The 27,310-nt window shown below is 46.8% G+C and overlaps 1 protein-coding gene across 1 annotated transcript in view; it reads left to right on the forward strand.

Moving 5' to 3' along the window:
- Positions 1-306: 306 nt before the first annotated feature.
- The window catches only part of SFTPB (surfactant protein B), a 106,807-nt gene continuing 79,803 nt past the window's right edge, over positions 307-27,310 (forward strand). The window contains exons 1-2 of the mRNA XM_069214350.1: positions 307-361; positions 19,175-19,314. Of these exons, the coding sequence (XP_069070451.1) occupies positions 313-361; positions 19,175-19,314 (189 nt within the window). The 5' untranslated portion in view covers positions 307-312. The remainder of the gene's footprint in view (positions 362-19,174; positions 19,315-27,310) is intronic.

Below are 27,310 nucleotides of genomic sequence, written 5' to 3' on the forward strand. Positions count from 1 at the left end.
GCTGTGTGTGGCTCTGCCAGGTGAACACCAGGGGCAGCGTCAAGCCAGACCTGAGGTACATTGGAAGATCAGGGCAGCATCTGCGATGCCCGCCTTCTAGCTGCTTGATGGACGCGCCTTTAGATTCAGGTCCAATCCCCGGCACTCGCGCGCACTCCATACCTTGTGGTTTGTGCTCGTGGGAGGTAGCTGGGCTGATCCTGCCGTCACTTCACTTTTTACTCCGTGGGTCCCCGCACCCCCTCCTCGCACATGATGTATATATGATACCGTGCTGGGCACACACTCGACTCAAGAGGCGGGCAGAGCACGATGCTAGCGTACATGGGGCTGCTGCTGGTCCTGGTGTCCCTGGCTCCAGGTAAGGACAGAGCTCACCACTGAGTTACCCCTTTCCCACCTTGGACACCTCCTTTCCTCACCCTGGAGTAACTAGTTGCACACACCACTGGCGTCTCCCTCTTCACACCTTAGGACTAGCGCCAGACCCACCCCTGGGTACCATAGCCCACTCCACTGAGAGAGTCGCAGGCCGCTGCCCTCTTGTGCCACCACATAACTTTCTTGTCGTGAGTGTCACCCCGGGGGGGGGGGGGAGAGGGGGGGGGGGTGGCGGTATATGACATTTTTCATCATGCACAACTGTGTTCCAAACACAACTCTGCATCTTGACAAACACTCCAAGAAGTACGTTGAGGTACAAGGCATGCACTTTGGACCAGTGAAAGAAGTTTTTGGAACTCTGGGCAAAATATAATTTTGACATTGGAGGGGTCCCTAATACAAGGACAATTTGTAAGTTTGTAATATGGCACCACCTATCTGAGGCACCTTTATACCTTCTTACGGAAGTACAGAACATTATCCCATTAGGCCAAAAATGCCTCTTTGGAGTAGTGCATCTCAACAGTTTGATCAGAGGCAAAAGCAAGTCACAGATCATATTACACATGTACGTGTGGGTAGGAGATCAGCAAGCAAGTGTGGATACCGTTGGGCAGATATTGATAACAAGTACAAAATGAAAAAAATAATTAAGAAATACTATCAGAAACGGTGCCTTTGCCATTTCTTGCCACATAATTTAGTAACTGGTAATTCGAACCTCCCCTGCCGCATATTTCCACTGGCATTGATTGTAGCCTGAGCGAAAGAGTTCAGTTGGTACCATTGTTTGGGAGCTGCCTGGGATGCTTGTGTCTCATACTTTACATGTATTTTACTGTATGGGACTAAGGGCCAGATGTAGGTAGAAAGCAAATTGTGAGTTGGAAATTGCAAGTCCTTCCGACTCGCAATTTGCAACTCGCAATTCGCGATGCAGAAAGGTGTCTCAGACACTTTCTACGACTCGCTATGGGGCAAAGACCCACCTCATTAATATTCATGAGGTGGGTCGCAGTTTGCGACCCCATAGCGAGTCTAGGCACTCACGGGGATGGTGGCCTGCTGGAGACAGCAGACCACCATGTCCGTGACTGCTTTTCAATAAAGCAGTTTTTTTTTTCTATCTGCAGCCCGTTTTCCTTAAAGGAAAACGAGCTGCAAATAGAAAAAATTACCGAAACCTTTTGTTTCGGTTTTTTTCAGAGTAGGCAGTGGTCCATAGGACCACTGCCTGCTCTGAAAAAATAATTTTGTGATCATTCACAAAGGGGAAGGGGTCCCATGGGGACCCCTTCCCGTTTGCGAATGAGTTACCATCCACTTCAAGTGGATGGTAACTGCGAGTTGATTTGCGACCGCGAATCAACTTACGTCGCGGTGCGAGTCGTAAATAGGAAGGGAACACCCCTTCCTACTTGCAAGTCGGAAACACATTTTGCGAGTCGGTTCCGACTCGCAAAATGTGTTTCTGCATCGCGTGTGGGCATTAGCGCCTCGCAAATGGCGTTTTTCGCCGTTTGCGAGGCGCTAATGACTTGCTACATCTGGCCCTATGTCCGTTACTGCATAAGGAGATCCGTTAATAAGATCGTCTCCATCCCTGCAAGTATTTGTTTCTACTTGTGCGCGTTCACGCTTTAGCTGGAGTTTCAAAACCCTTTACTAGGGGTTTTACAGCTTATCCATAAGCACCTCCGTAGATAATGTGTACATTTCGTAGCACCTACAGTCAGTAACTGTGATCAAAAACTTGATGTGCTTTAAACACCCCTCGATCACTCTCTTCCCTCCCGTTGAGTATCCCTCCCCTCTTATTCAGGTACTTTGTACACAACTACCCTCTCTACTCTCTCGCTTTGTCTGACACACACTTTCCTTCAGCTGCTCTCTGCCGACATCAACCACTTCCCCTCTAAATTTGCCTCTCTGGTTCCATTCTTCAGCGCTTTCTCCACTTCTTTATTTGTATCCCTCTGTCCTTCTTCTGCCTTTCTCATTCATCTCACACACCCGCACTGATTCTCCCTCTCTTCCCTTTCTTCTCCATGTTTTTCTTCGTCTCTTCTTTGTCACTTTCCTCACACTCACACCTATTCGCTCACCTTTTCCTCTTTCTCCCTCTCTACATGTCCTCTTCTATTGTCTACTTTCTTCTGTGCTACTGTTTCTTTCTCTGGCTCCCTTTCATTTTCCTGTCCACTGTCTAACTCATTGTTTTCTCCCCATCTCTCATTTCCTGTTTGTTCTCTCCCTCATCTTCATTTGCTATTTATTTTCTGTTTCTAACCTCCGTACTGTCCCTTTTTTGCTTTTGCTTTATTCCCTCAGTTCAATCTGTTTCTTTTTATCCCTACCCTGTTTCATTTGCTTAGATATGTGGAAACAGTTTCTACCTATTTTTCCCTTTGTCCCCACTACTCTCTTCCTGTTAACTCCACCTTTCTTCTTATTAAGTCTAACTAAGGAGAGCTTCAATCCTGACTGGCCACAATAAATGAACTGGGCTATTTGGAAGGGGACTAAAACATACTTAACAGCATCCCTCCTTCTGTCTCTTGGGCCCACCCACTCACCACAGCCCAAAAAAGTATAAACTGTGTTCTTATCCTAAAAAGTCCTATATAAGCCTGAAAGGGTATTGTTCTGACATATGTGGCACTCCTTTGTCTGGACAAAGCTAAACCTGTCTAAAGAGCTATAATGATAGCACAACTTGTGTCAGGTGTTGCTTTTATTAATTCCAGGTTAATTTAGATGGTATTTTACCAATCCAAAACTGTAATACTGTGCCTGGAGTGGTAAAAGGTTTTTGTCATTTTACAGCTTGGCATGGATGACACTTTGCTAATTCTATGCTGAAAGACTTTGTTGTATAAATGGCAAAATACTTTGTCCCTTTCTAACTTGGCATGGATGGCACTTGTCTAATCCTATGCTTAAAAACTTTGCTACAAAAACTGACATTTGAGGTGAGCAAATTTAGCGTGCTGCTAGTGTTGTATGGGGCTCTATAGAGGAGATGCTCTCCACATAAACATGAGAAATACCCATAGTTCTCTGCTTCTTTTTTGCATAATTTATGTGACACATCAGTAAGCCTATATGATATATAATATACATATTCACTGAGAAAAACAAAGGTTACAGGGACATTATAGTTAGGTTGACATTTTACCCATACAAAACCACAGAAATTCAGCAGTTATAATTATATTTATAGTTATGTTAAGAAACAATTGCTCGTGGCCTAAAATTATTTAACAGTAGAAGTTATAGTTCCTTCAGATAAGTATAACTATAACTGCTGAATTTCTATGGTTTTTATGGGTATAACTTCGACCTAACCATATTGTCCCTGTAACCTTTTGTTTTCTCAGTGAATTTCTATGTTTCTTTTTAACGTAAAATAATATATAATTACAGTACGTAAATACAACCACTGCCGTGCAAGGCCTTTGGCTGTGTGCAGCAAAGCCATGCGCAGCAGGTTTTGGCCTACCCCCTGCAAGCACCCAACCCCATGCTGCGCACGGCCTTTGACCGTGCCCAGCAGGTTTTGGCATGTGAGTAGGTTTACATTTTTTGGGGATCCATAGATCCGTTATGAGTTTACGCAGGGGGCCACGTTGAGCCCTGAGGTGGATCCACAGATCGACCCAAAAAAAAGCAAGCATTTTTTGCCCAGGAGGGGTCTCTCAGGGATCCCTCCATCTCTCCTATTGGGTCAGGATACCTGCATCCTGACCCTTTATGTCAGTTTTTTAGTGTCCCCCCAAACCGCCCCCCCAAGCCCAACGCGAGAAAGAAAATGGCTACCGCAATTTTCCTCTCAGGTTGTGTGGCCAGCCAATCGGGGCCTTGCTTTACCCCTGGATCATGGATCCTCTGTGAGCGGATCCTCAAAGGGTCTGCATCCCTAGATATATAAACTTCTTTTTCCTTTAATAACTCCAAAACTACTGAACAGATTTACACCAAATAACAAAAAGGGCTCTTCTTGACCAAGAGCTAGCTTGCTGCCAAATTTGGTGTAATTCCATCCAGCAATTTAGGCTGTAGTGTCTAAAATCCCTATGAAAATTGTATGGGGAATACACAGTTTGGAACCCCTTCTTTTTCTCTGCCCCTGCTTGATGTATCACTCCAAAACGTTCCACATATCAGCTAAAGTGACTGGTGAACTAATTTTGAACATTTTGTGAAGATTTGTCAAACAGCAACAAAGTTATAGGCAAAACAAAAAATGCTTTTCCTGAGGAAACTAGGTCCTAACTATAACTCCCTACTTGCTCTCACCAGTATGTGTTTTATTATTTATTGATATATGTGTATATGTATGTGTGTGTGTATATATATATATATATATATATATATATATATATATATATATATGGAGCGAGAGAAAGGTTCTGTAGCTATTATCCAGTGCAGTGGGACAACTGGATAAATCTCATGGGCACCACCACATCACAGCATTTTTTTATGGAGAGACGGAGCTCAATGATAGGACATATCCAACCATCCAACCATGAAGCCCCCTTTTCTCCAGGGAAGTGCTCTGTGGCACGGGCACCTGTAGCCATGCTGCCCCCTTTAATACAAGGCAGGTGTTCCCAGTAGCAGCCAGGAGGGACACACCCATGCAGGCTCTCCCTGTGACAGGTCAGAAGCTGGAAGGAACATGGCCAGCCATGTAGCCCCCTTTTATGCAGTAGAGGTGTTCAGTGGCAGTGACATACCTAACCAAGCAACCACTTTTGATAAAGGCAGGTGCTCACTCCAGTAGCAGCTGGGATGGACACACCGACCACACAACCCTCTTTATTACAAGACAGGTTCTTATGGCAGCAGTTCGGTGTGTCACAGCAAACCTTGCAGCCCCCTTGTTTCCTGGACAGGCGCTCAGTGGCATAGGCACACCCAGCCACACAGCTCCCTTTTATACAAGGCAGGTATTCAGTGCAGCAGAAGCTAAGAGGGACTCACCCAACCATGCAGGCCCCTTTTATTCAGGAGAAGTGGTCAATGGGAAGGAGACACCCAACCAAGCAGCCACCTTTTATACAATACAGTTGGCCGGGGCAACGGCTGGGACTGACACACCCAACCATACAGCCCTCTTAATCCAGGAAAAGTACTCAGTGGCAGGGACACACCCACCCACACAGACTACTTTATACAGTCAGCTGCTCAGTGCAGCTGGGTGAGACCATGCAGCTATTTTATACAAGACAGGTACCCAGTGCCCAGCAGCTGCATGGGACACAACTATTGCTGCTTCCTTTTTTCCAGGATGGGCACTCAGTGGCCAGTTCAGGGCAGAAGCTGGGGGTGACACACCCAGCCACACAGCCCTCTTTTATCCAGGAAAAGTACTCAGTGGCAGGGACACACCCAACCACGTAGCCACTTTGGTATAAGTTTTGTACAGGGCAAGTGCTTAGTGCAGCTAAGTGGGACACACCCAAAGACGCAGTCCCCTTTTACACAAGAGAGGTGCCCAGTGCAACAATGGCTGGGAGGGACACACCCAAAAACGCAGTCCCCTTTCATACGAGCGAGGTACTTAGAGCAACAGTGGCTGGGAGGGACACACCCAAACACAAATACCCCTTTTATCCAGGAGAGGTGCCCAGTGCAGCAGCAGCTGGTAGGGACACACCCAACCGTGCATCCCCCTTTTATTCAGGAGAGGTATTCAGTGGCACAGACACACCCAACTACACAAACCCCTTTAATAGAAGACACGTGTCCAGCGCAGTAGCACTTGGAAGGGGCATGCCCAGTCGTGCAGCCCACCTTTATACAAGGTAGGAGCTCAGGGCAGCAGCTGGGGTGGCACACCCAACCGCTCAGCCCCTTTTTCTACAGGACAGGTGTTCAGTGCAGCAGGATCTATGAGAGGCACACCTAACTAAGCAGCCCCCTTTTATTCAGACGTGCTCAGGGGCAGAGACACTCAACCAAGCAGCCTCCTGTTTTCCACGACAGGCTCTCAGTGGCAGAGAGACACTCAACCAAGCAGCCTCCTGTTTTCCAGGACTGGCTCCTAGTGGCAGAGAGACACCCAACCAAGCAGCCTCCTGTTTTCCAGGACTGGCTCCTAGTGGCAGAGAGACACCCAACCAAGCAGCCTCCTGTTCTACAGGACAGGCTCCTAGTGGCAGAGAGACACCCAACCAAGCAGCATCCTTTTATAAAAGATAGGGGACCATGACAGCAGCTGCAAGGGACACGCCCAACCATGCAGTCCCCTTTTATACAACGCAGGTGCTCAGGGGAGCAGCTGGGAGGGGCACAGCCCAAACCATGCAGCTTCCGTTTACCTAGGAGAGTACTCAGTGGCAGGGACACACCCAACCACACAGCTCCCTTTTACACAAGATAGGTACTCAGAGCAACAATGTCTGAAAGGGACACACCAACTACACAGCCCCCTTTTACACAAGAGAGGTGCTCAGTGCAACAATGGCTTAGAGGGGCACACCCAAGCACACACACCCCTTTTTACACAAGAGAGGTACTCAGAGCAACATTGGCTGAGAGGGACACACCCCAGCACACAGCTCCCTTTTACACAAGAGAGGTACTTAGAGCAACAATGTCTGAGAGGGACACACCAACCACACAGCCTCCTTTTACACAAGAGAGGTGCTCAGAGCAGCATTGGCTGAGAGAGGCGCACCCAAGCACACAGCCCCCTTTTACACAAGAGAGGTACTCAGAGCAACAATGCTGAGAGGGGCACACCCAAGCACACAGCCCCCTGTTACACAAGAGAGGTGCTCAGAGCAACAATGGCTGAGAGGGACACACCAACTACACAGCCCCCTTTTACACAAGAGAGGTGCCCAGTGCAATAATGGCTGAGAGGGGCACACCAACCACACAGCCCCCTTTTACACAAGAGAGGTGCTCAGAACAGCAATGGCTGAGAGGGACACACCCAACCACACAGCCCCCTTTTACACAAGAGAGGTACTCAGAGCAGCATTGGCTGAGAGGGGTACACCCAAGCACATACACCCCTTTTACACAAGAGAGGTGCTCAGAGCAGCAATGGCTGAGAGGGACACGCCAACCACACAGCCCCCTTTTACAGAAGAGAGGTACTCAGAGCAACATTGGCTGAGAGGGACACACCAACCACACAGCCCCTTTTACACAAGAGAGGTGCTCAGAGCAGCAATGGCTGGGAGGGTCACACCAACCACACAGCCCCTTTTACACAAGAGAGGTACTCAGAGCAACAATGCCTGAGAGGAACACACCAACCACGCAGCCCCTTTTACACAAGAGAGGTGCTCAGTGCAACAATGGCTTAGAGGGGCACACCCAAGCACACAGCCCCCTTTACACAAGAGAGGTACTCAGTGGAACAATGGCTGAGAGGGGCACACCCAAGCACACACACCCCTTTTTACACAAGAGAGGTACTGAGGGCAACATTGGCTGAGAGGGACACACCCCAGCACACAGCTCCCTTTTACACAAGAGAGGTGCTCAGAGCAGCAATGGCTTAGAGGGACACACCAACCACACAGCCCCCTTTTACACAAGAGAGGTACTCAGAGCAACATTGGCTGAAAGGGACACACCAACCACACAGCCCCTTTTACACAAGAGAGGTGCTCAGAGCAGCAATGGCTGAGAGGGACACACCAACCACGCAACCCCTTTTACACAAGAGAGGTGCTCAGTGCAACAATGGCGGAGAGGGGCACACCCAAGCACACAGCCCCCTGTTACACAAGAGAGGTGCTCAGAGCAACATTGGCTGAGAGGGGTACACCCAAGCACACAGCCCCCTTTTACACAAGAGAGGTGCCCAGTGCAATAATGGCTGAGAGGGGCACACCAACCACACAGCCCCCTTTTACACAAGAGAAGTGCTCAGAGCAACATTGACTGAGAGGGACACACCAACCACACAGCCCCCTTTTACACAAGAGAGGTACTCAGAGCAGCATTGGCTGAGAGGGGTACACCCAAGCACACACACCCCTTTTACACAAGAGAGGTGCTCAGAGGAGCAATGGCTGAGAGGGACACACCAACCACACAGCCCTCTTTTACACAAGAGAAGTGCTCAGAGCAACATTGACTGAGAGGGACACACCAACCACACAGCCCCCTTTTACACAAGAGAGGTACTCAGAGCAGCATTGGCTGAGAGGGGTACACCCAAGCACACACACCCCTTTTACACAAGAGAGGTGCTCAGAGGAGCAATGGCTGAGAGGGACACACCAACCACACAGCCCTCTTTTACACAAGAGAGGTAATCAGAGCAACATTGGCTGAGAGGGACACACCAACCACACAGCCCCTTTTACACAAGAGAGGTGCTCAGTGCAACAATGGCTTAGAGGGGCACACCCAAGCACACACACCCCTTTTTACACAAGAGAGGTACTCAGAGCAACATTGGCTGAGAGGGACACACCCCAGCACACAGCTCCCTTTTACAGAAGAGAGGTACTTAGAGCAACGATGGCTGAGAGGGACACACCAACCACACAGCCCCTTTTACACAAGAGAGGTGCTCAGAGCAGCAATGGCTGGGAGGGTCACACCAACCACACAGCCCCTTTTACACAAGAGAGGTACTCAGAGCAACAATGCCTGAGAGGAACACACCAACCACGCAGCCCCTTTTACACAAGAGAGGTGCTCAGTGCAACAATGGCTTAGAGGGGCACACCCAAGCACACAGCCCCCTTTACACAAGAGAGGTACTCAGTGGAACAATGGCTGAGAGGGGCACACCCAAGCACACACACCCCTTTTTACACAAGAGAGGTACTGAGGGCAACATTGGCTGAGAGGGACACACCCCAGCACACAGCTCCCTTTTACACAAGAGAGGTGCTCAGAGCAGCAATGGCTTAGAGGGACACACCAACCACACAGCCCCCTTTTACACAAGAGAGGTACTCAGAGCAACATTGGCTGAAAGGGACACACCAACCACACAGCCCCTTTTACACAAGAGAGGTGCTCAGAGCAGCAATGGCTGAGAGGGACACACCAACCATGCAACCCCTTTTACACAAGAGAGGTGCTCAGTGCAACAATGGCGGAGAGGGGCACACCCAAGCACACAGCCCCCTGTTACACAAGAGAGGTGCTCAGAGCAACATTGGCTGAGAGGGGTACACCCAAGCACACAGCCCCCTTTTACACAAGAGAGGTGCCCAGTGCAATAATGGCTGAGAGGGGCACACCAACCACACAGCCCCCTTTTACACAAGAGAAGTGCTCAGAGCAACATTGACTGAGAGGGACACACCAACCACACAGCCCCCTTTTACACAAGAGAGGTACTCAGAGCAGCATTGGCTGAGAGGGGTACACCCAAGCACACACACCCCTTTTACACAAGAGAGGTGCTCAGAGGAGCAATGGCTGAGAGGGACACACCAACCACACAGCCCTCTTTTACACAAGAGAAGTGCTCAGAGCAACATTGACTGAGAGGGACACACCAACCACACAGCCCCCTTTTACACAAGAGAGGTACTCAGAGCAGCATTGGCTGAGAGGGGTACACCCAAGCACACACACCCCTTTTACACAAGAGAGGTGCTCAGAGGAGCAATGGCTGAGAGGGACACACCAACCACACAGCCCTCTTTTACACAAGAGAGGTAATCAGAGCAACATTGGCTGAGAGGGACACACCAACCACACAGCCCCTTTTACACAAGAGAGGTGCTCAGTGCAACAATGGCTTAGAGGGGCACACCCAAGCACACACACCCCTTTTTACACAAGAGAGGTACTCAGAGCAACATTGGCTGAGAGGGACACACCCCAGCACACAGCTCCCTTTTACACAAGAGAGGTACTTAGAGCAACGATGTCTGAGAGGGACACACCAACCACACAGCCTCCTTTTACACAAGAGAGGTGCTCAGAGCAGCATTGGCTGAGAGAGGCGCACCCAAGCACACAGCCCCCTTTTACACAAGAGAGGTACTCAGAGCAACAATGCTGAGAGGGGCACACCCAAGCACACAGCCCCCTGGTACACAAGAGAGGTGCTCAGAGCAACAATGGCTGAGAGAGACACACCAACTACACAGCCCCCTTTTACACAAGAGAGGTGCCCAGTGCAATAATGGCTGAGAGGGGCACACCAACCACACAGACCCCTTTTACACAAGAGAGGTGCTCAGAGCAGCAATGGCTGAGAGGGACACACCCAACCACACAGCCCCCTTTTACACAAGAGAGGTACTCAGAGCAGCATTGGCTGAGAGGGGTACACCCAAGCACACACACCCCTTTTACACAAGAGAGGTGCTCAGAGCAGCAATGGCTGAGAGGGACACACCAACCACACAGCCCCCTTTTACAGAAGAGAGGTACTCAGAGCAACATTGGCTGAGAGGGACACACCAACCACACAGCCCCTTTTACACAAGAGAGGTGCTCAGAGCAGCAATGGCTGGGAGGGTCACACCAACCACACAGCCCCTTTTACACAAGAGAGGTACTCAGAGCAACAATGCCTGAGAGGAACACACCAACCACGCAGCCCCTTTTACACAAGAGAGGTGCTCAGTGCAACAATGGCTTAGAGGGGCACACCCAAGCACACAGCCCCCTTTACACAAGAGAGGTACTCAGTGCAACAATGGCTGAGAGGGGCACACCCAAGCACACACACCCCTTTTTACACAAGAGAGGTACTCAGAGCAACATTGGCTGAGAGGGACACACCCCAGCACACAGCTCCCTTTTACACAAGAGAGGTGCTCAGAGCAGCAATGGCTGAGAGGGACACACCAACCACACAGCCCCCTTTTACACAAGAGAGGTGCTCAGAGCAGCAATGGCTGAGAGGGACACACCAACCACACAGACCCTTTTAGACAAGAGAGGTGCTCAGAGCAGCAATGGCTGAGAGGGACACACCAACCACGCAGCCCCTTTTACACAAGAGAGGTGCTCAGTGCAACAATGGCGGAGAGGGGCATACCCAAGCACACAGCCCCCTGTTACACAAGAGAGATGCTCAGAGCAACATTGGCTGAGAGGGGTACACCCAAGCACACAGCCCCCTTTTACACAAGAGAGGTGCCCAGTGCAATAATGGCTGAGAGGGGCACACCAACCACACAGCCCCCTTTTTCACAAGAGAAGTGCTCAGAGCAACATTGACTGAGAGGGACACACCAACCACACAGCCCCCTTTTACACAAGAGAGGTACTCAGAGCAGCATTGGCTGAGAGGGGTACACCCAAGCACACACACCCCTTTTACACAAGAGAGGTGCTCAGAGGAGCAATGGCTGAGAGGGACACACCAACCACACAGCCCTCTTTTACACAAGAGAAGTGCTCAGAGCAACATTGACTGAGAGGGACACACCAACCACACAGCCCCCTTTTACACAAGAGAGGTACTCAGAGCAGCATTGGCTGAGAGGGGTACACCCAAGCACACACACACCTTTTACACAAGAGAGGTGCTCAGAGGAGCAATGGCTGAGAGGGACACACCAACCACACAGCCCTCTTTTACACAAGAGAGGTACTCAGAGCAACATTGGCTGAGAGGGACACACCAACCACACAGCCCCTTTTACACAAGAGAGGTGCTCAGTGCAACAATGGCTTAGAGGGGTACACCCAAGCACACAGCCCCTTTTACACAAGAGAGGTGCTCAGTGCAGCAGCAGCAAGGATGGGGACAACCAACCACGCAGCCCTCTTTTAACCAGGAAAGCTATTCAGTGGCAAGGAAATACCCAACCCGCAGCCACCTTCCAAACAAGATAGGTGCCCAGTACAGCTGAGAGAGAACCCCACAGTCCTTTTTATCCAGGAGAGGTACTCAGTGCAGCAGCAGATGGGAATGACACAAACAACCACACACAGTCCTCTCTGACCCTGAAAATGCACTCAGTCGTAAGGAGTGGTAGGGGGCACACCCAACTATGTAGCCTGCTTTTATCCAGGAAAGATGCTATCACAGTGGTGGCTGTGCTGGGCACATCCAACCATGCAGCCCCTTTGTATCTAGGAAAGGTGCCCAGTGGAGGAGGGGCAGGTAGAGGCACACACTGATTAGAACAGATTTAGAAGTGAACGCGACGATGGAGTACCCGGTAAATAAAGAGAATTAATTTTGCACCACCTCTTGATTCGGAACAGGTTCTCAATTTAAAGATAGTTTGAACTATAGGACCCCTCCAAGGATGAATTGGCCATTCAGACACTCGGGCATCTTACTAGTGGCATAGCATAGGTGGCTGATTTTGGAGCAGAATGGGCAGCCATCATGACCCTGCCGTGCCCACATTTGGCTCCTGAGGCGCGGGCTGTTTTAATATTTTTGTGATAGTTGACTTTGTTTTCTGGGACCCCTCTTTATCAGGGAGAGGCCATCTGTATAAGAGTAGCTAACATAGGAAGCCCACTATGCAGTCTCTCTTTATCGAGAAGAGGTGCTTCAGACAGGGATCCCATCCCCGATGCATTGCCTATTTATCCATAAATGTTAGAGTTTCTGAGAAGTGTTGCTATTGACCCCTTAAACATACCATCCCTATTGAGAAGTGCTATCACTGCCCTATTAAAAGTATAACGTATGCGGCTTAGAAGTGAAGAGGAGTAGTATAGGGGCCAGAGCTGCCTTCTTTGAACCTGGGAAACCGGGTTCAAGTCTGGTATGGGCTCAGCATCCTATGATTCTGGACAAATCACGTAATCGCCCTGTGCCTACAAAATACGAATGTAACTTAACTGGTGCTCATGTAAAGCGCTCCAATACCTTGGGTCGAGCTCGCACTATATAAAACCACAAAAACAAAAATTGTAGTTTAAATACACAATAGGTATAGCAACCTCCTGAGAATGGGACTGCTCATATCATCCTGAGTTTAAAAGCTGAAATTACATCACCCCCACTTAAAAAACACTCCACTGGCTTCATGTGAAAAGCTTAGGCTCTACTCACTTCTAAATCGGGCGGGCGATGTTTGGCAGAAAGGGTGCTCTGTCACCATTGGGATGCAGTACCTTCTCTGCCAAACTCTAAATCAGGCCCTTAATGTGTGCTACACAAATCATTGGGTAGCAGGGACCCAGACAACCTTTCCCAACTATGTGCTCAATACCAAAAACTGTATGACAGAATATCAATAACAAATATCTGACATAAATATTGTGGCTTAAATATAATTTACAAAACTATTATTGCTGCATTCGGTGTAGATTTTCTATTATTAACTCAAACAGGGCAATATTTTTAAACAATATTTAGAATCCAATATTTTTACTAGAAGATATTTAGGCCACAAAATGTAAATACCATGCCATAGCCACTGAGCAGAAATTTTAAATGTTTCTCACTCAAAGTCTTGCACTGTTCTTGCTTAAACTGTAACAGTTTTGGAGAAAAACTCTGCACTGTCAAGGTGCGGCCCTCTGGAACTTTCTCCAGTGCAGATCTCTTAGGTGCTGAGTGATGTGAATTCTCTTGGGCAGGTTGAGGACCAGTCTGGCTGGGTAGTCTGGAGTCTCTGCATGAGTTTGGTGCTGGTGCCGGTGTAGATTCTGTTGCCATAGTCAAGTCTGCTATTGATGAGGGCTTGTGTTACAGTCGTCCTGGTGTTGGTGGGGAGCCATCTGAAAAATTTCCAGAGCATGGAGATCGTGTGGAAGCAGGCTGTGCAGACGGTGTTGACCTGTCGTTTCATGGAGAGCTCACTGTCCAAGAGGATACTGAGGTTGTGGGCGGGTTCCTACGGTGTGGAGGTTGGTCCAAGCTGTGCTGGCCACCAGGAGTAGTTCCAAAGGGTGGTATGTCTGCCGAAGGTCAGTACTTCTGTTTGGTCTGTGTTGAATTTCAGGCAGTTGTCTTTTATCCATGTTGCAACGTTCGTCCTGCAGTTGTGGAAGTTGGTCTTTGCCGTTGTGAGGTCCTATGAGAGGGAGAAGATGAGCTGTGTGTCATCGGCGTAGGAGATAATGTTGATGTGGTGGGATCTGACAATGTCTGCGAGCGGTGCCATAAAGATATTGAAGAGGGTGGGGCTGAGCGATGAGCTATGGGGTACTCTGAAGACAGTGTGTTTGGGTTTAGAGGCAAAGGAAGGGAGGTGAACTCAGGCTGCGCCCCGTGAGGAATGATGCCATCCATCTGAGCACATTGTCGGTGATTCCAATCTGTCATAGTTGGTTGAAGAATGGGTGGTGGGAGACAGTGTTGAAAGTTGCAGAGAGGTACAAGAGAATGAGGGCAGCAAATTCTCCTCTGTCAAGAACAGCTCAGATGTCATCAGTTGCAGCAATAAGGGCTGCCTCTGTGCTGTGATTGGCCCTGAAGCCTGACTGGGAGTGGTTCAGAAATTTGTTTCTTTCCAGAAGTTTGTAGAGTTGGCGGTTGATGACTTTTTTTTTAGAACTTTGGCGGGGAACGGGAGGAGGAAAATGGGGCTTAAGTTCGGCAGGGTTGGCCGTCGGTTTCTTGATGAGGGGTGTCACCTCTGTGTGTTTCCATGCATTGGGAAATGTGGTTGCAGGTATGGAAGCGTTGAGAATGATGGTGAGCTGGTGGCTGATCTCAGTGCTTCCGAGGTTGAAGAGTCAATGGAGGAATGGGTCAGTAGGTGCTCCTGAGTGGATGGAGTACATCAGGAACGTCTTTTCTGGTGTGCTTAGTGGTTCCCATACAGTGAGTGGGTGGTTGGTGGTGCCGGTTGATGGTTGCTAAGGAGGTCGGAGGGTTGGGGATCAAAGTTTCTGTACATGGTTGTTATTTTGTTGTGAAAGTGGTCAGTGAGGGCGTCAGAGAGTTCTTGTGAAAGTGGGATTGAGTTTTGTGTGGCTGATGGACAAGTGATTTCTCTGACGATGGAGAAGAGTTCCTTGCCTTGGATGGAGCTGTTCTCGATCCGGAGTGTCAGGGCCTCCTTTTTTGCAGCTTTGAGCCCGTGGTGCTAGTCGTTGAGGGCTGCCTTGCAGATGACCCAGTCAGCATTGTTTTGCTGGTTCGCAAGCTTCTTTCTAGTTTTTTGCATTTGGGTTTTGCTGCGCTGAGTTCTGGTGTCTACCAGCTGGCTCACCTGGGTGATCTCTGTGTCTTTTGTGGCTTGGCGGGGCAACATGATCGGCTGCGTTGGTGATCCAGATGTTGGAATTCTCTATTGTTTGGTCCAGGTTGGTGGTTGTGCTGGGCAGGGCAGTGCTGAGGGCACTGGTCCATTGCTGCTGACTTACCTTGGTCCAGCTGCAGATTGGGGTGCTGAGTTGGTCGGGGGTGGTGTGCGGCGGGCCGGTGAGGGAGAAGTGGATGATGGAGTGGTCTGTCCAATGTGTGGCTGTATCTGATTCTGTTGCTGGACATGAATATTGGGTCTAGCGTGTATCCTGCTTTTTATGTGGGGTAGGTGACTATCTGCTTGAGGGGTCTGAGGAGTCTTCCAGGTGGAAGTTCAGGTCACCCAGGAAGATGTAGTGTTCTGGTTTAACAGCAAGTGGGGTGATGAATTTGGTGATGGCATCGCTGAGGTCAGTCCTTGGTCCTGGTTGTCTGTACGCGAGAGTGCTTTTGATGGTGATGTTGGCATTGACGTGGAGCTGGACATTCATGTGTTCCACAACTGGAGTAGGGTCATCATTGGTAATGCTGCACTTGATTGATTCCTTATCAATTATGGCAATGCCCCCTCTGTGTCTGTGGCAGCGTCGCAGTGCTACAGGTTGTAGCCGTTCAGGGTGCTGTGGCAATGTCTGGGGCAGATGCAGGGTGAGCCAGGTCAGGTGATGAAGGTCACGTCCGGGGCGATGGTAAAGAGGGTGTCCCAGATTTCTGTGGCATGTTTGCTGAGTGATCTGGTGTTGATCATGAGGCAGTTGAGCTGGACCTGTGTGGTGTCTATGTCTGGCATTGGAGTGGCGTTATTTGATGTGGTGTTGAACAAAGTTGGTCTGGCAGTGAATCTGCAGTGGATGCAGGTGAAAGTTACTTCTGTGGAGTGCGGTGATGTGAGGCAGCAGTTGTTCTTGTGTGCGGGGTCCAGGGCACGTAGTTAGTCAGCGGAGTACCTGTGGGAGTGCTGGGGGGCCAGGGTTACAGGGGCTGGGAGCAGTCCGGGCGTGGATGGGCGCAGACAGGCTTGCCTTTGGCGCGTCTCTGGTGTGCCGGTGCCGCAGCCGCACTGCAGCCTCCATTAAGTAGCCCGGGAGGTGGGTGGGTCTGTCTGGGAGGCTGGAGGGCAGGGGCTTGGGCGGCTGGAAAACGGCGCAGGGGAGACACGCTCGGCAAGACAGGCTGACAGGAATAAACAGAAAGACACACTCAAGCAATCTAAGTACAATCAAGTACTAAGTACCATCAGGCATTTACTCAATAAAAGCTGTCACGCCTCAAAGGCAACTCGTACAAGCCCAGGAAAATTACCAGCCAAAAACAATGTATCTGCAGGAGGGAGCACTAGGGTGCAAACGGGGGTTCAGGGGTAGCAGGAGGACTGAGATGGTGCCTCTGCGCTAGCAGGAAACCTGTAGCGGGGAGCGGTGAACACGGCTAGGAGGTCAAGGACTACTCACTGGGGCCGTGCTGGGGCCTCCATTAAGTAGCCCTGAGAGGTGGGCAGGGCTGTCTGGGAGGTGGGAGGGCAGGGACTTGGGCGGCAGGAAAACAGCACGGGGGAGACATGCTCTGCAAAACAAGAAAAGAAAAAGAGAAAAACTCAGTCAGGCAGTCTAAGTACTATCAAGTGCTAAATACTATCAGGCTATCGCTCAATAAAGCAAAGGCAACTCGTATAAGCCCAGTAAAATTACCAGCCAAAAACAAAGTATCTGCAGAAGGAAGCACCGCGATGCAAACTGGGGTTCAGGGTTAGCAGGAGGACCAAGACCATACCTCAGTGCTAACAGGAAACCTGCAACAGGGGAGCGGCGAACACGACCAGGAGGCGGAGGGCTACAGCTCGGCATTTTTTAGGCCAAAAGGTGAGACCAGTTGTCTTTGTCAAAGCTTGTTAATGATAATGGCGACAAAAAAAGCAAATGAAATGCATGGTTATTTATACAATGCTACTTCATGTACAGCTATTTATGAAGCAGTGGCCATGAGGAGAGCCTCATGCTACAATGTTAAATGCTGTGTCACTAGCACTGGGATACTAACGCCTGCATTTCAAAGAACATTTCACCCATCTGGGATTACTTACAAAGAAACAACACTCACCAACAAAATCAAAAGGTGATATTTTTGTTTTTAAATTGTACAAAGTTGTCTATTCTTTTGAACAGTGAATTTGCTTGTTTGTAATCCCTGTTCACAAATTTTGTGAGAGCCCATAATTGCATTTACAATTCTCTTTATATTTCGCACAAGATTCGTGCCCCTTTCTAACAGTGGCTGAGGGTGGCAGGAGAAAGTAATCACAGTAATCTCCTGTAACCTAATGGAGCTTGAAGTAATGGGATCAATCACCTGTTATTTATTGCAGAGCAAAGCAACTGAAGGAATTTCTTTCTGTGACCCAGCAAAAGGCAGGCAACTTGAAATAATGATCATCTCTAATTTAATGTAAGATGTAGTTATTAGAGCAGTATGCTTCTCTAATCTAAAGTAGAGTAAAGTATTCTGTTTATAATATCTATTGCAGAATATGAGAATAAATTAATCCTCTTTTCAAATGCAGGGAACTCATTGGATTTGCCTCCTTTACCCTGAGTGAGGAAATACCACCTCTTTCATTATAACACAGGGTGTTATTTGAGAGACGAAAGATCACATTCGGAGTAAAGTAATCATTGATAGCAGTAATATACCCTCGAATCCAGTGCATTCTATAGTAACCCGTTTGATCAAATGCAGTGTCAAAGCTCTGAATAGTCTCTTGGAATTTGACGCAAGGTAAAAAAATAAAAATAATCTCCTTTTGAAACTCATTAAGGGTAAAATAACCATGACAGACTGTTTCAGCAAAGAACTACAAGGTAATCCAATGAGCGCGATCTCATGTTGTAGTGCAATACAGGGTAAATTAATATAAATCCCACCCCTCTTCAATCTGGTGCCGTGTAAATATACATTGATCTATAAGCTAATACAAGGTGTAATAAGAGTAAACGCCTTTTATCTCACACATGGTGCAGTCGCCTGAGTTCGGATACATTTGCACTGTGATTGCCCACACTGTGGCTGGTTTGTGTCTGACTTGCATTACATTTGCATGCGGTTTGTGTGTCAGAGACAGGCATGAGGCACAGCGAGAGTGGGTAACTTGATGCTGTTCTGTTTGTGTTGTGTGTGATGGAGGCTCTCCCTGCTGCTGCCATGTTATACACCTGGTCTGTGTGTCTGACTGAAGCTTGCTCTTTTACTGCTCTGTCTGCTGAGGTAAGTTTACACCGAGGAGGGCACTGCAGTACCTGTTCTCTATGTCTTTGTGTACCTAGAGGAAATGTTCTCACTATAGAATAGCCAAATTGTATGGATTTGCCATTGCTTGTTTTCACATTTCTTCACTAAGAACAGTTCAAAATGCATACATTTGCACCGGTCTTTTTACCAGAGCTATATATTACCAAAAAGGTTTAATAGCACAAAACTTGAATAACACAACTCTTTCTTATACACCTCTCTTTCAGTTCATACACTGCAATGTTGGGACAGAGCACACTAATGCAGGGACTCTTTGAGGTGCACCAGATCAAAGACACTACCACCATGAGGAGGATCCCTTAAATGTGCAAAATACATTCATTTGTCTGCTCATCCATTCTTTCACTAATTCATACCTCTCCCTATTAGTTGTGACCGGGAATGTCCTTCTCCGGGAAGACTGTGAACAGGGAGCGGAGTACTGGTGCCGGAACCTGGTGACCGCCATGAAATGTGGTGCGGTGGAGCACTGTCTGCAGTCCGGGTGGAACCCAAAGCAAATGGGAGAGGTGAGTATCTATCAAGCACTATCTGCTTGCTATGTGCAAATGGGAGCAGTGAGTACTTCCTACACATCTCTCTCTGCACAGTCTGTATTTAATCAGATGGTGAGGAGTGAGTACCTCTCTTAAAGGTCTTTATTCAGCCTGTGTGGAAGAGGTAGGAGCAGCGAATATATCCCCTATGGGTCTCTATATACGTTAGGGCATATTTATGAGCCTCTTGCGCCACTGTTGCATCAATTTTTGGATGCAACAGTGACGCGAACCTTCAAACCATATCTATGAGGCCATGCAAAGCCACTTTGCGTGACTTTGGATGGCCTCATAGACATGGAGTAAGGCAAAGCAGTGCAAATTGCTGCATTGCCTTACTCTCCGCAAGGGAGGCATTCCATGGGCATTGCGGTGGGTGTTCCCACATAACACCCAAGGATTTTGACGCATCCCCAGATTTACAAGGACATTGAAACCTGGAGATGGCCCAAAACCTTACGCCTCCCCAGGGGAGGTCCAACAAGGAGAAATATCTTCATTTCTCCTTGCTTTTTCCTCTTTCTATATGTGCTGCATTCCGTACCACACATAGAAAGAGGAAAAAGCCTCCCTGGATTGTTTTTTTTGTGTATGAAGGTGCCCCTTATTGCACAAAAACAATAGTGTCTACAATGCTGACACCCTTTCACCATGATGTAGGGGTACCTGTGTTGGCCCTAGGCAGCCCATTTTGCGCCAGTGCAGTGAGAAGGGATAGGAATGAGTCATATGCTATTGCTACAGCACATTCCTGCTCTTTTGTTTTGATGCAGGGCAGTACAGCAAAGTGACTTGCTGTGCTGCCCTGCGCCAAAGCCTATAAGGGTGGGTCTTTGTATTTAATCAGATGTTGGGGAGCGGGTACCTCCATTGTAGGTCTTTGCGCTATCTGTGTGGAAGAGGGGAGAGTGGCAAGTGACTCTCCTTCAGCCTACAGAGAACAGGTGGGTGCAGGAGAGAGTGCAACTTTATAGCTCTTATGACATTTATATTGAAGAGGTTCTTGCAGTGAATGTCCCATCAATAGGTCTGTTAATAATTTACTGATTGTGGTAGGTGCAGTGAGTGCCTCCTCATCTGCTCTGAGCACAGTTAATATTTAATATGGCAGAGCTGTGGGTATTTCCTCTACAGCTTTGAACTCCATTTATAGGTCTATGTGTAACCCCATACTAATGCCCTGGGATTACAATGTGCCTATTGTGCAGCAATGTAAGAAATCTCTTTTTCCTGCGTCGTCACCCCAGGTTTTTCGCCTTTTGCTGGATCCTCTATTTTTGCTGGCCTTTGAACTCTCTGCACTTTACTCCTGCTAACGAGAAGTAATGTGCCAGTGCCCCCTCTTTCAAGATGGTCAAATTGGCAGACTCCTCATTAGTATATTTAGCTTGCCTATGGGTTTTTAATAAATGGCACAAAGTGGCTTCAGGTCTTCTATTGAAGCCTCCTTTGAAAATGCACGTTGAGGTTGTGGGTATTCTGGCACTACAGTGTCAAACACTACTTAGCTTGTTAGGTCTGCTGCATTCACATATAACACTTGGGGCACACTTGAACGGGAAGACAACAGGATGCTGAGACAATTCTTATGGATCCACTCTCTAGTTGATGAACAGCTATATTTTTGTCCTACCAGACTTCTGTCTCTGTGTTTATTGGGGGTATAGTGGTCGCCTCAAACTGAATTCTAGTGTTAGATGTGGGCAACACTAGGATAACCATAGTGCATTCACCACATACATCCCAAGGCCTAAGAGGCCAAGTTAAGTATGGCTGAAGACTTTCACTATCTTAAAAATGCCCAACGTGGGTAGAGTTGGCCCCAGAAATGTTTCTCCATTGGTTAAGGTGTGCTGAGGAATAATTGCCAATACTAGCTGGTGCCAGGCGTAAATATGTACCTCCAAGTACCCATTTCAGAATACTGATGGACCGTAGGAAGAACAGAAGAAGAAATAAACCTGCTATCTGTGACCTAAGAGGAACCCTGAAAGAGTGCAGAGCCGTGCTCCCTTTTGTGCCCAGGACAAGGATGTGGACGCCAAACATCATAAGACTGACTTTCTGTTCAAGCTACAAGGGTGCAACAAGCTAGATGAGACGTTATCCTTGAGTAACCAGCTAACCAGTGACAACTGGTCCTGGACTGGAGCTTGCTGTTGGCCTCTGCCTGACACTCGGGGAGTCTCTGAGTACCTACCCTGAGGTCTTTGAGGCTTTAGTAGTGTAGTTGTTGATTGGGACTTATAGCACTAAGACAGAAGGTAAAGATGTTGAACAGGATTAACCTAATTGTTGTATCAGACCATTGCTCCATTGCAATCAGCCTCAAATTGTGTCTTGGCCCATGTCTACCATGATAATGGGCTATTATTGGGGATTTGTGCTTCTTGCTGCTATTTCTACTTAAACGTTTTAAAAATCATATCTCAGGGTCTTCCTACTGTCATCAGTGTCGTTTTGGTGTTATTTTGTTTGCTCATTTGTACTCTTTTTCTCTAAATTGATTTGGGATTTTATTGTTTTGCATTTTGCCCTTTTTAGTGTTTTAGTACTGCATTAATAATTTACACATAGCCCTAAGTTAAGCCGGTTTGCCGTGTGCCACAATTACCAGGGGGTTGAGCTTAGATTTATTTTGTGACTTTGAGGGTTCACCAAGACAAGGGTTGCGATTATTGCTTGAGGTTAGTAGTCCCCGCCCAAGATAATAGTCCAATTTCTTGCATGGCACTTGCATGTGTACTATCGTTTAGGATAGATTTTGGTGCTATTTCTCACCTTTCCACTGGATTGAGGAATCAGTTGCATTAATTCTTCATACACTGTGGATGCTTTCAAAGTTTTTACACATGAATCCCTCTATATACGTTATCAGATTACTGGGACCGAGTGAATCCTTTCACCTCCAACCTGTCAGAACCCACTGTGGTCATGGGCAAGAATCCTCCAGAACACATACCTATCAGTGGAATTGTGAGCTCCTCCATGGATCCTTGATTGCTCCCACCACCTCCCAAGTCATACAGCTGCCTGAGGATGGTAAATGTCAATCCTTTTTTAGGAGCTCTGTATGAGAAGGCCTTACTTGCTTACTTTGAAAAAAACACCAATCAGCATGGTGTACCCAGCACTCTCCTTGGAGACACTGAGGGTCTTATTCAGAGTTTGGCGCATAAACTATGCCATCACAAACATGGTGAATGCTCCAACCTCTGTATTACTTGTGCATTATTGCCTATGGCACTTGTAATGCTGTGGACGGAATATCCATACAAGTTTGATGATGTATTGCATCTGACAAACTCTGAATAAAAGTGACTGAGTCACCCCTCTTTCCCTCATTATTCATCTGCCATACCTGTAGCCAGTCTAAGCCATGAGATCTATTTGGTCCTGTGGGCCCACCTAGAGTCCTAGTCATCTGGGGGTCTCCCTCCTCCCAATATTAGTAATGCACTGTCTGTAGGACGTGGCTCACCTGGGTCAAGAATTAGAGCAGTCCTGGGGAGTACTTTGAAACAGTTCTATCATGGGACTCTCCTGTATTAGGCTTCTTCAAAGACGACTTAGTGGACAGACTGCCCTGTTGCCCTTCCTCAGCTCCTCAGGGAAACTTCCCTTTGACTTCCTGTCAGTGAACCAGATAAAATCGGTATAAACATTCTAGTGAGGCAGGGTCACATGATCATATTCACACTGCAAGCACCATCTCAGCTACGCAGGAAAGGAAACAATAATAACAGGACATCAGACCTGCTGTAACCCTTATAAAGTACTAGCTCCTGGGAGTTAGGTTTGCCCAAGTGTGCATTTAGTTTGATGGAAACTGAGTACATCCTCTGTAACTGTGCACACTGTGTATCACAGGTGAGATCAGAATGAACAGCATTACCAACTGTGTGCACAACCTGCATTTAATATAGTGGGGTTAGTGAGCATCTTGGGTAAACTTCTGTGTATAGATGTATTGGTTCATATGAGGCAGTGAGTATCTCATTGAGAGCTATGTGCACAGTCTGCATGCTATTGGTAAGGTACCCAGGGGACGATTAATCATTCTTTCACGCAACACAACACAGCTGGACAACTTGCTGTTCTGCGTTGCATGAAAGGGCAGGAATGAACAATATCTATTGGTGGCCTCTCGCTGTTTGGTAAATCTGACTTTAGTATTGCGTTCCCTTGGCAAAACCATGTGTGACAAAAGGGCAGCATAATACTGTGATAAAACTAGCCCCCATTATGTACTAAATTAGGTAGATGCAGTGAGTAACGTCTGTGTAGTACTGTGCAGAGGCCTGGTTTAATAAAATATGTATAATTAATGCTTATTTTTCGTTTATGAAATATATTTAAGAGCATCTATTAAAAAACATGCAAAAAATGGAAACATATGATTGTAAATTCATGCTAATTAGTAATAGCTTAAAATTATTGAATGGGTCATTGACTAAACCGCAAATCTTCATTAACAGAGTTCACAAGGGAAGTGATTATTTTATTAACATCTATTCCAACATTCTCATGATGCAAATGCATAACAAAGAGATTTCTTACATGAGAGAGATTCTAGCATGCAAGTTTTACACGTGTCTATACGTTAGTCCCACAAAACATCTGCACCTCCTGACACTTTTTCAATATTTAGGGCCTGATTGAGATCTAGGCAAATGAGTTACTCCGTCACAACGGTGACAGATATCCCTTCCGCTGAAATATAACTCCCAAATATATCCTATGGGATTTATATTTCGACGGACGGGATATCCGTCACTGTTGGGAAGGAATAATTTGTTCGCCAAGATCTCAATCAGGCCCTTAGTCTGGCTCCCTCCTCCTCAGACACAAGACCCTGGTTGTGTTCAAGCATTATAAACACCCGTTGTTCCTGGAAGGATACTACTAGACGTGGGTGAATCCATGAGGGATCATGCATGCGAAATCACCATATATGGGCTGCCTCCATTGTCAAGGATCTATTGAAGAAATGTCTTAGGGTTTTGAGCTTTAAAATGAACTCACGCAAAACTTAAATTTTTATAAGCACAGATCTCAATAAGGATAAATCCGGTGCAATGTTTGGATGTTAGAGTTCGGGTAATTTAGACAAAAATCTTGCCATTAATTATAAACCTTTGTTTAAAAAATCTGTGATTTTATTCAGAAACTGACATTAATAGAGCACTTAACTAATAAAGACAGGAAGAAAATAATTATGCTTGGAATCAAAAATATAAAAAATGAAGAAGTGGTCCCCCGGACATGCTAGAGCGTGCCACTGCATCCACCTACCCAGGCCTTTCATATACAGTTAAACTCCTCCTTTATACAAGGGATCAAGAAGTTGTCTGACCCTCATCTCTGCTCAGTTCTTCTCGTAATGTCAGCTAAACCTACGTCAGTCTTAAATTATGGTTCAGGGACCTTTCAGGGTAAATTACCACACTAGACTTATAGAATTCCGTTTAGGTTTTTTGGCAACTGTGCAGGCCTAAATTTATTTAGAATTTAACCTGAATAGGAAAATTCGTAGACATGAGTAAGACCTGTCTGTGTCTGCTTAGGCACACTGAAAAACGTGACTTGTGTGGACCACTTGTGTGGATCCAAGTGACTAGCTACGGATTTTGGCCTCTAGCTCAGCCAGCACCTATGGAAACCTACCAAACGTACAGTTTTTAAAAATCTAGATACCTAGGGAAATCCAAGATGGGGTGACTTGTGGGGCTCTCTCTGGGTTCTGTCTCCCAGAATATTTTGCAAACCTGAAAGTTTGTCTAAAAAACACTTTTACCTCACATTGGTGCTGCAAAGTTCAGGGATCTGAGGGGAACCACAAACTTCCTTCCACCCAGCATCCCCCCATGTCTCCCATTAAAAATGGTACCTCACTTGTGGTAGGCCTAGTGCCTGTGACAGGAAGAGATCACACAAGAGTCAATGGCAGTCTTTGCATGAGGGCTACTGTTGACCCTGGAGTGATCCATTCCTGACGCAGGCACTAGGTACAGGCACGCTATATATAGCAAGAGAAAGAGAAATCTCTCTCTCTATATATATATATATATATATTTAGAGAGAGTTTCTCCCTACATCCCTTTTTGATATATGTTTGCTTTCTCTTGGTCCGATCGCGACCCCAAGGCAAACCACACATGTATAAAAATAATATGCCCCCAAAGGGCATTTTCATTTTTTTTTAAAATATTTCCTCGCTGCACGCTGACGTCACAGATGGACAGGATGGGGAAGGGGGGTTAGGGACGTGGAAGTTCTTCCATGGTTTAAAAAAAAGTGCATTGCGCAAGAAGATTTTTAAAATCCCGGCCACTATAGGGTTAATAATTCTAATAGCAACTGTGCGGTATAAGTGTAATGGGAGTGAACTTTAAACCGGGAACTTGTCGTTCGATTGAATAGGTAGTACCAACTGTGCAGCTACACAGGCCATAACATGCATTGGAATGTGCCTACTGGTGTTATTATGTATAATCAATAACCAGAGATTTGTTTTAAAGCCCTCCCACTTCACAGCTTAGCACTGCTATTCTGTACATTTACAGATGGTAATATGAAGCAATGTGGGTCGAGGGGCAATCTTCTGTACCCACATTTGCAAAAGCTTGATTCCCATACAGAGTGGGGAAGGCCCAGGGTGAAGGCCAATTTACTGCTTTTGTTTGCTGGTTTTCTAATTGTACAATCACAGATGTGTCTTGTTTGTTATTGTTGTTATGTTTAATTAAAAATATGGGCATATGTAGTCGGTCTTCTTTCTAAAGGGTTATTTATGCTAAAATAAAATCAGGAGAAAGCCTATCATTCCTAGAAAAGCTTTGCTTTTCATAAAATAGTATTAGCGCTTCATGCTAACCGTAGGGGTTGGTGATAAAGCTTTAAATATCAAACAAACTTGGATGAACTGGTGAAACTTCAGGGCTGATATAAGAGCTCCTAGCGCCTCCCTGCACCACATTAGAATATTTGTTTTTTTACGCTAATGGGATCCAATGAGACCAAAATCACAGCACCAAATTTACAAAGTGGTGCGATGCATGCATTGTGCCACTTTGTAACCCTTTGTGCTAGATTATGCCTCCGCCAGGCATAATTTATGCAAAGGGGGCGTTCCCCAATTAGGAGGGATGAAAAAATGGCACTCAGAGCAGGCGTTTGTTATGCTTTCACTAATGACCGAGCTGATAAAAATCTCTGGAATGCACTTCTCAGTTCAAAGAAGACAATTATTATTATTTTGCCAAGAGATTCCTAAAAGGAGATTAGCATGGTGAAAGCATACGTTTAAAAATAGTCACAGCAATGAAAGGAAAATATACCAAAATGATTCTCCACTGCAATGTACACAGCAAATATATGCATTTATTTTACATGATAATGCAAAGCAAACAATGAAGTAAAAATTCATCACCGTAGGTCCTGCCAAGCTCTTCATCTTTCTCTTGCCAGCAAGATGATGACCCCGTTCAACTGCAAAAGAGAAAGAGATCACCACCCTCACGGGAAAGATATCAGGCATCCGACGTCGTGAATCCTGATTGAGGCCACTCACTCTCTCACTGTCGCAATGGGTCTTTTTATATCTTAAAAAAACAAAAGGATCTTTCTGGAAAATAACCCTCATTTCATAATTCAAACATGCTGGATATTTTAGGTATGCTTTGAAAATAACACGTTGGGGTTTGGCCACAATCCCAAGGTGTCAAATCAAAACAAGGCCGTTCCCTGCCGTCTGAATACATCCTTATCAACTAAAGCCCTTGGTGAGAAAAAGCACGACAACAAGACAGAATGCACAGTTTACAATGTGGAAAAGTATGAGGAGATTTAACATGGCAGTGTCTAATGCTACGATAAAGTCAATAGGCAGCTAAACTGAATACAAAATGTAGTCTGCAACTGGTGAACACTAGACAGCTAATCCAGGTGCAAAGTGGTGCAACACAAA

The sequence above is a fragment of the Pleurodeles waltl genome, chromosome 11 (genome assembly GCF_031143425.1).
Source record: "Pleurodeles waltl isolate 20211129_DDA chromosome 11, aPleWal1.hap1.20221129, whole genome shotgun sequence".
Lineage (NCBI taxonomy): Eukaryota > Metazoa > Chordata > Amphibia > Caudata > Salamandridae > Pleurodeles > Pleurodeles waltl.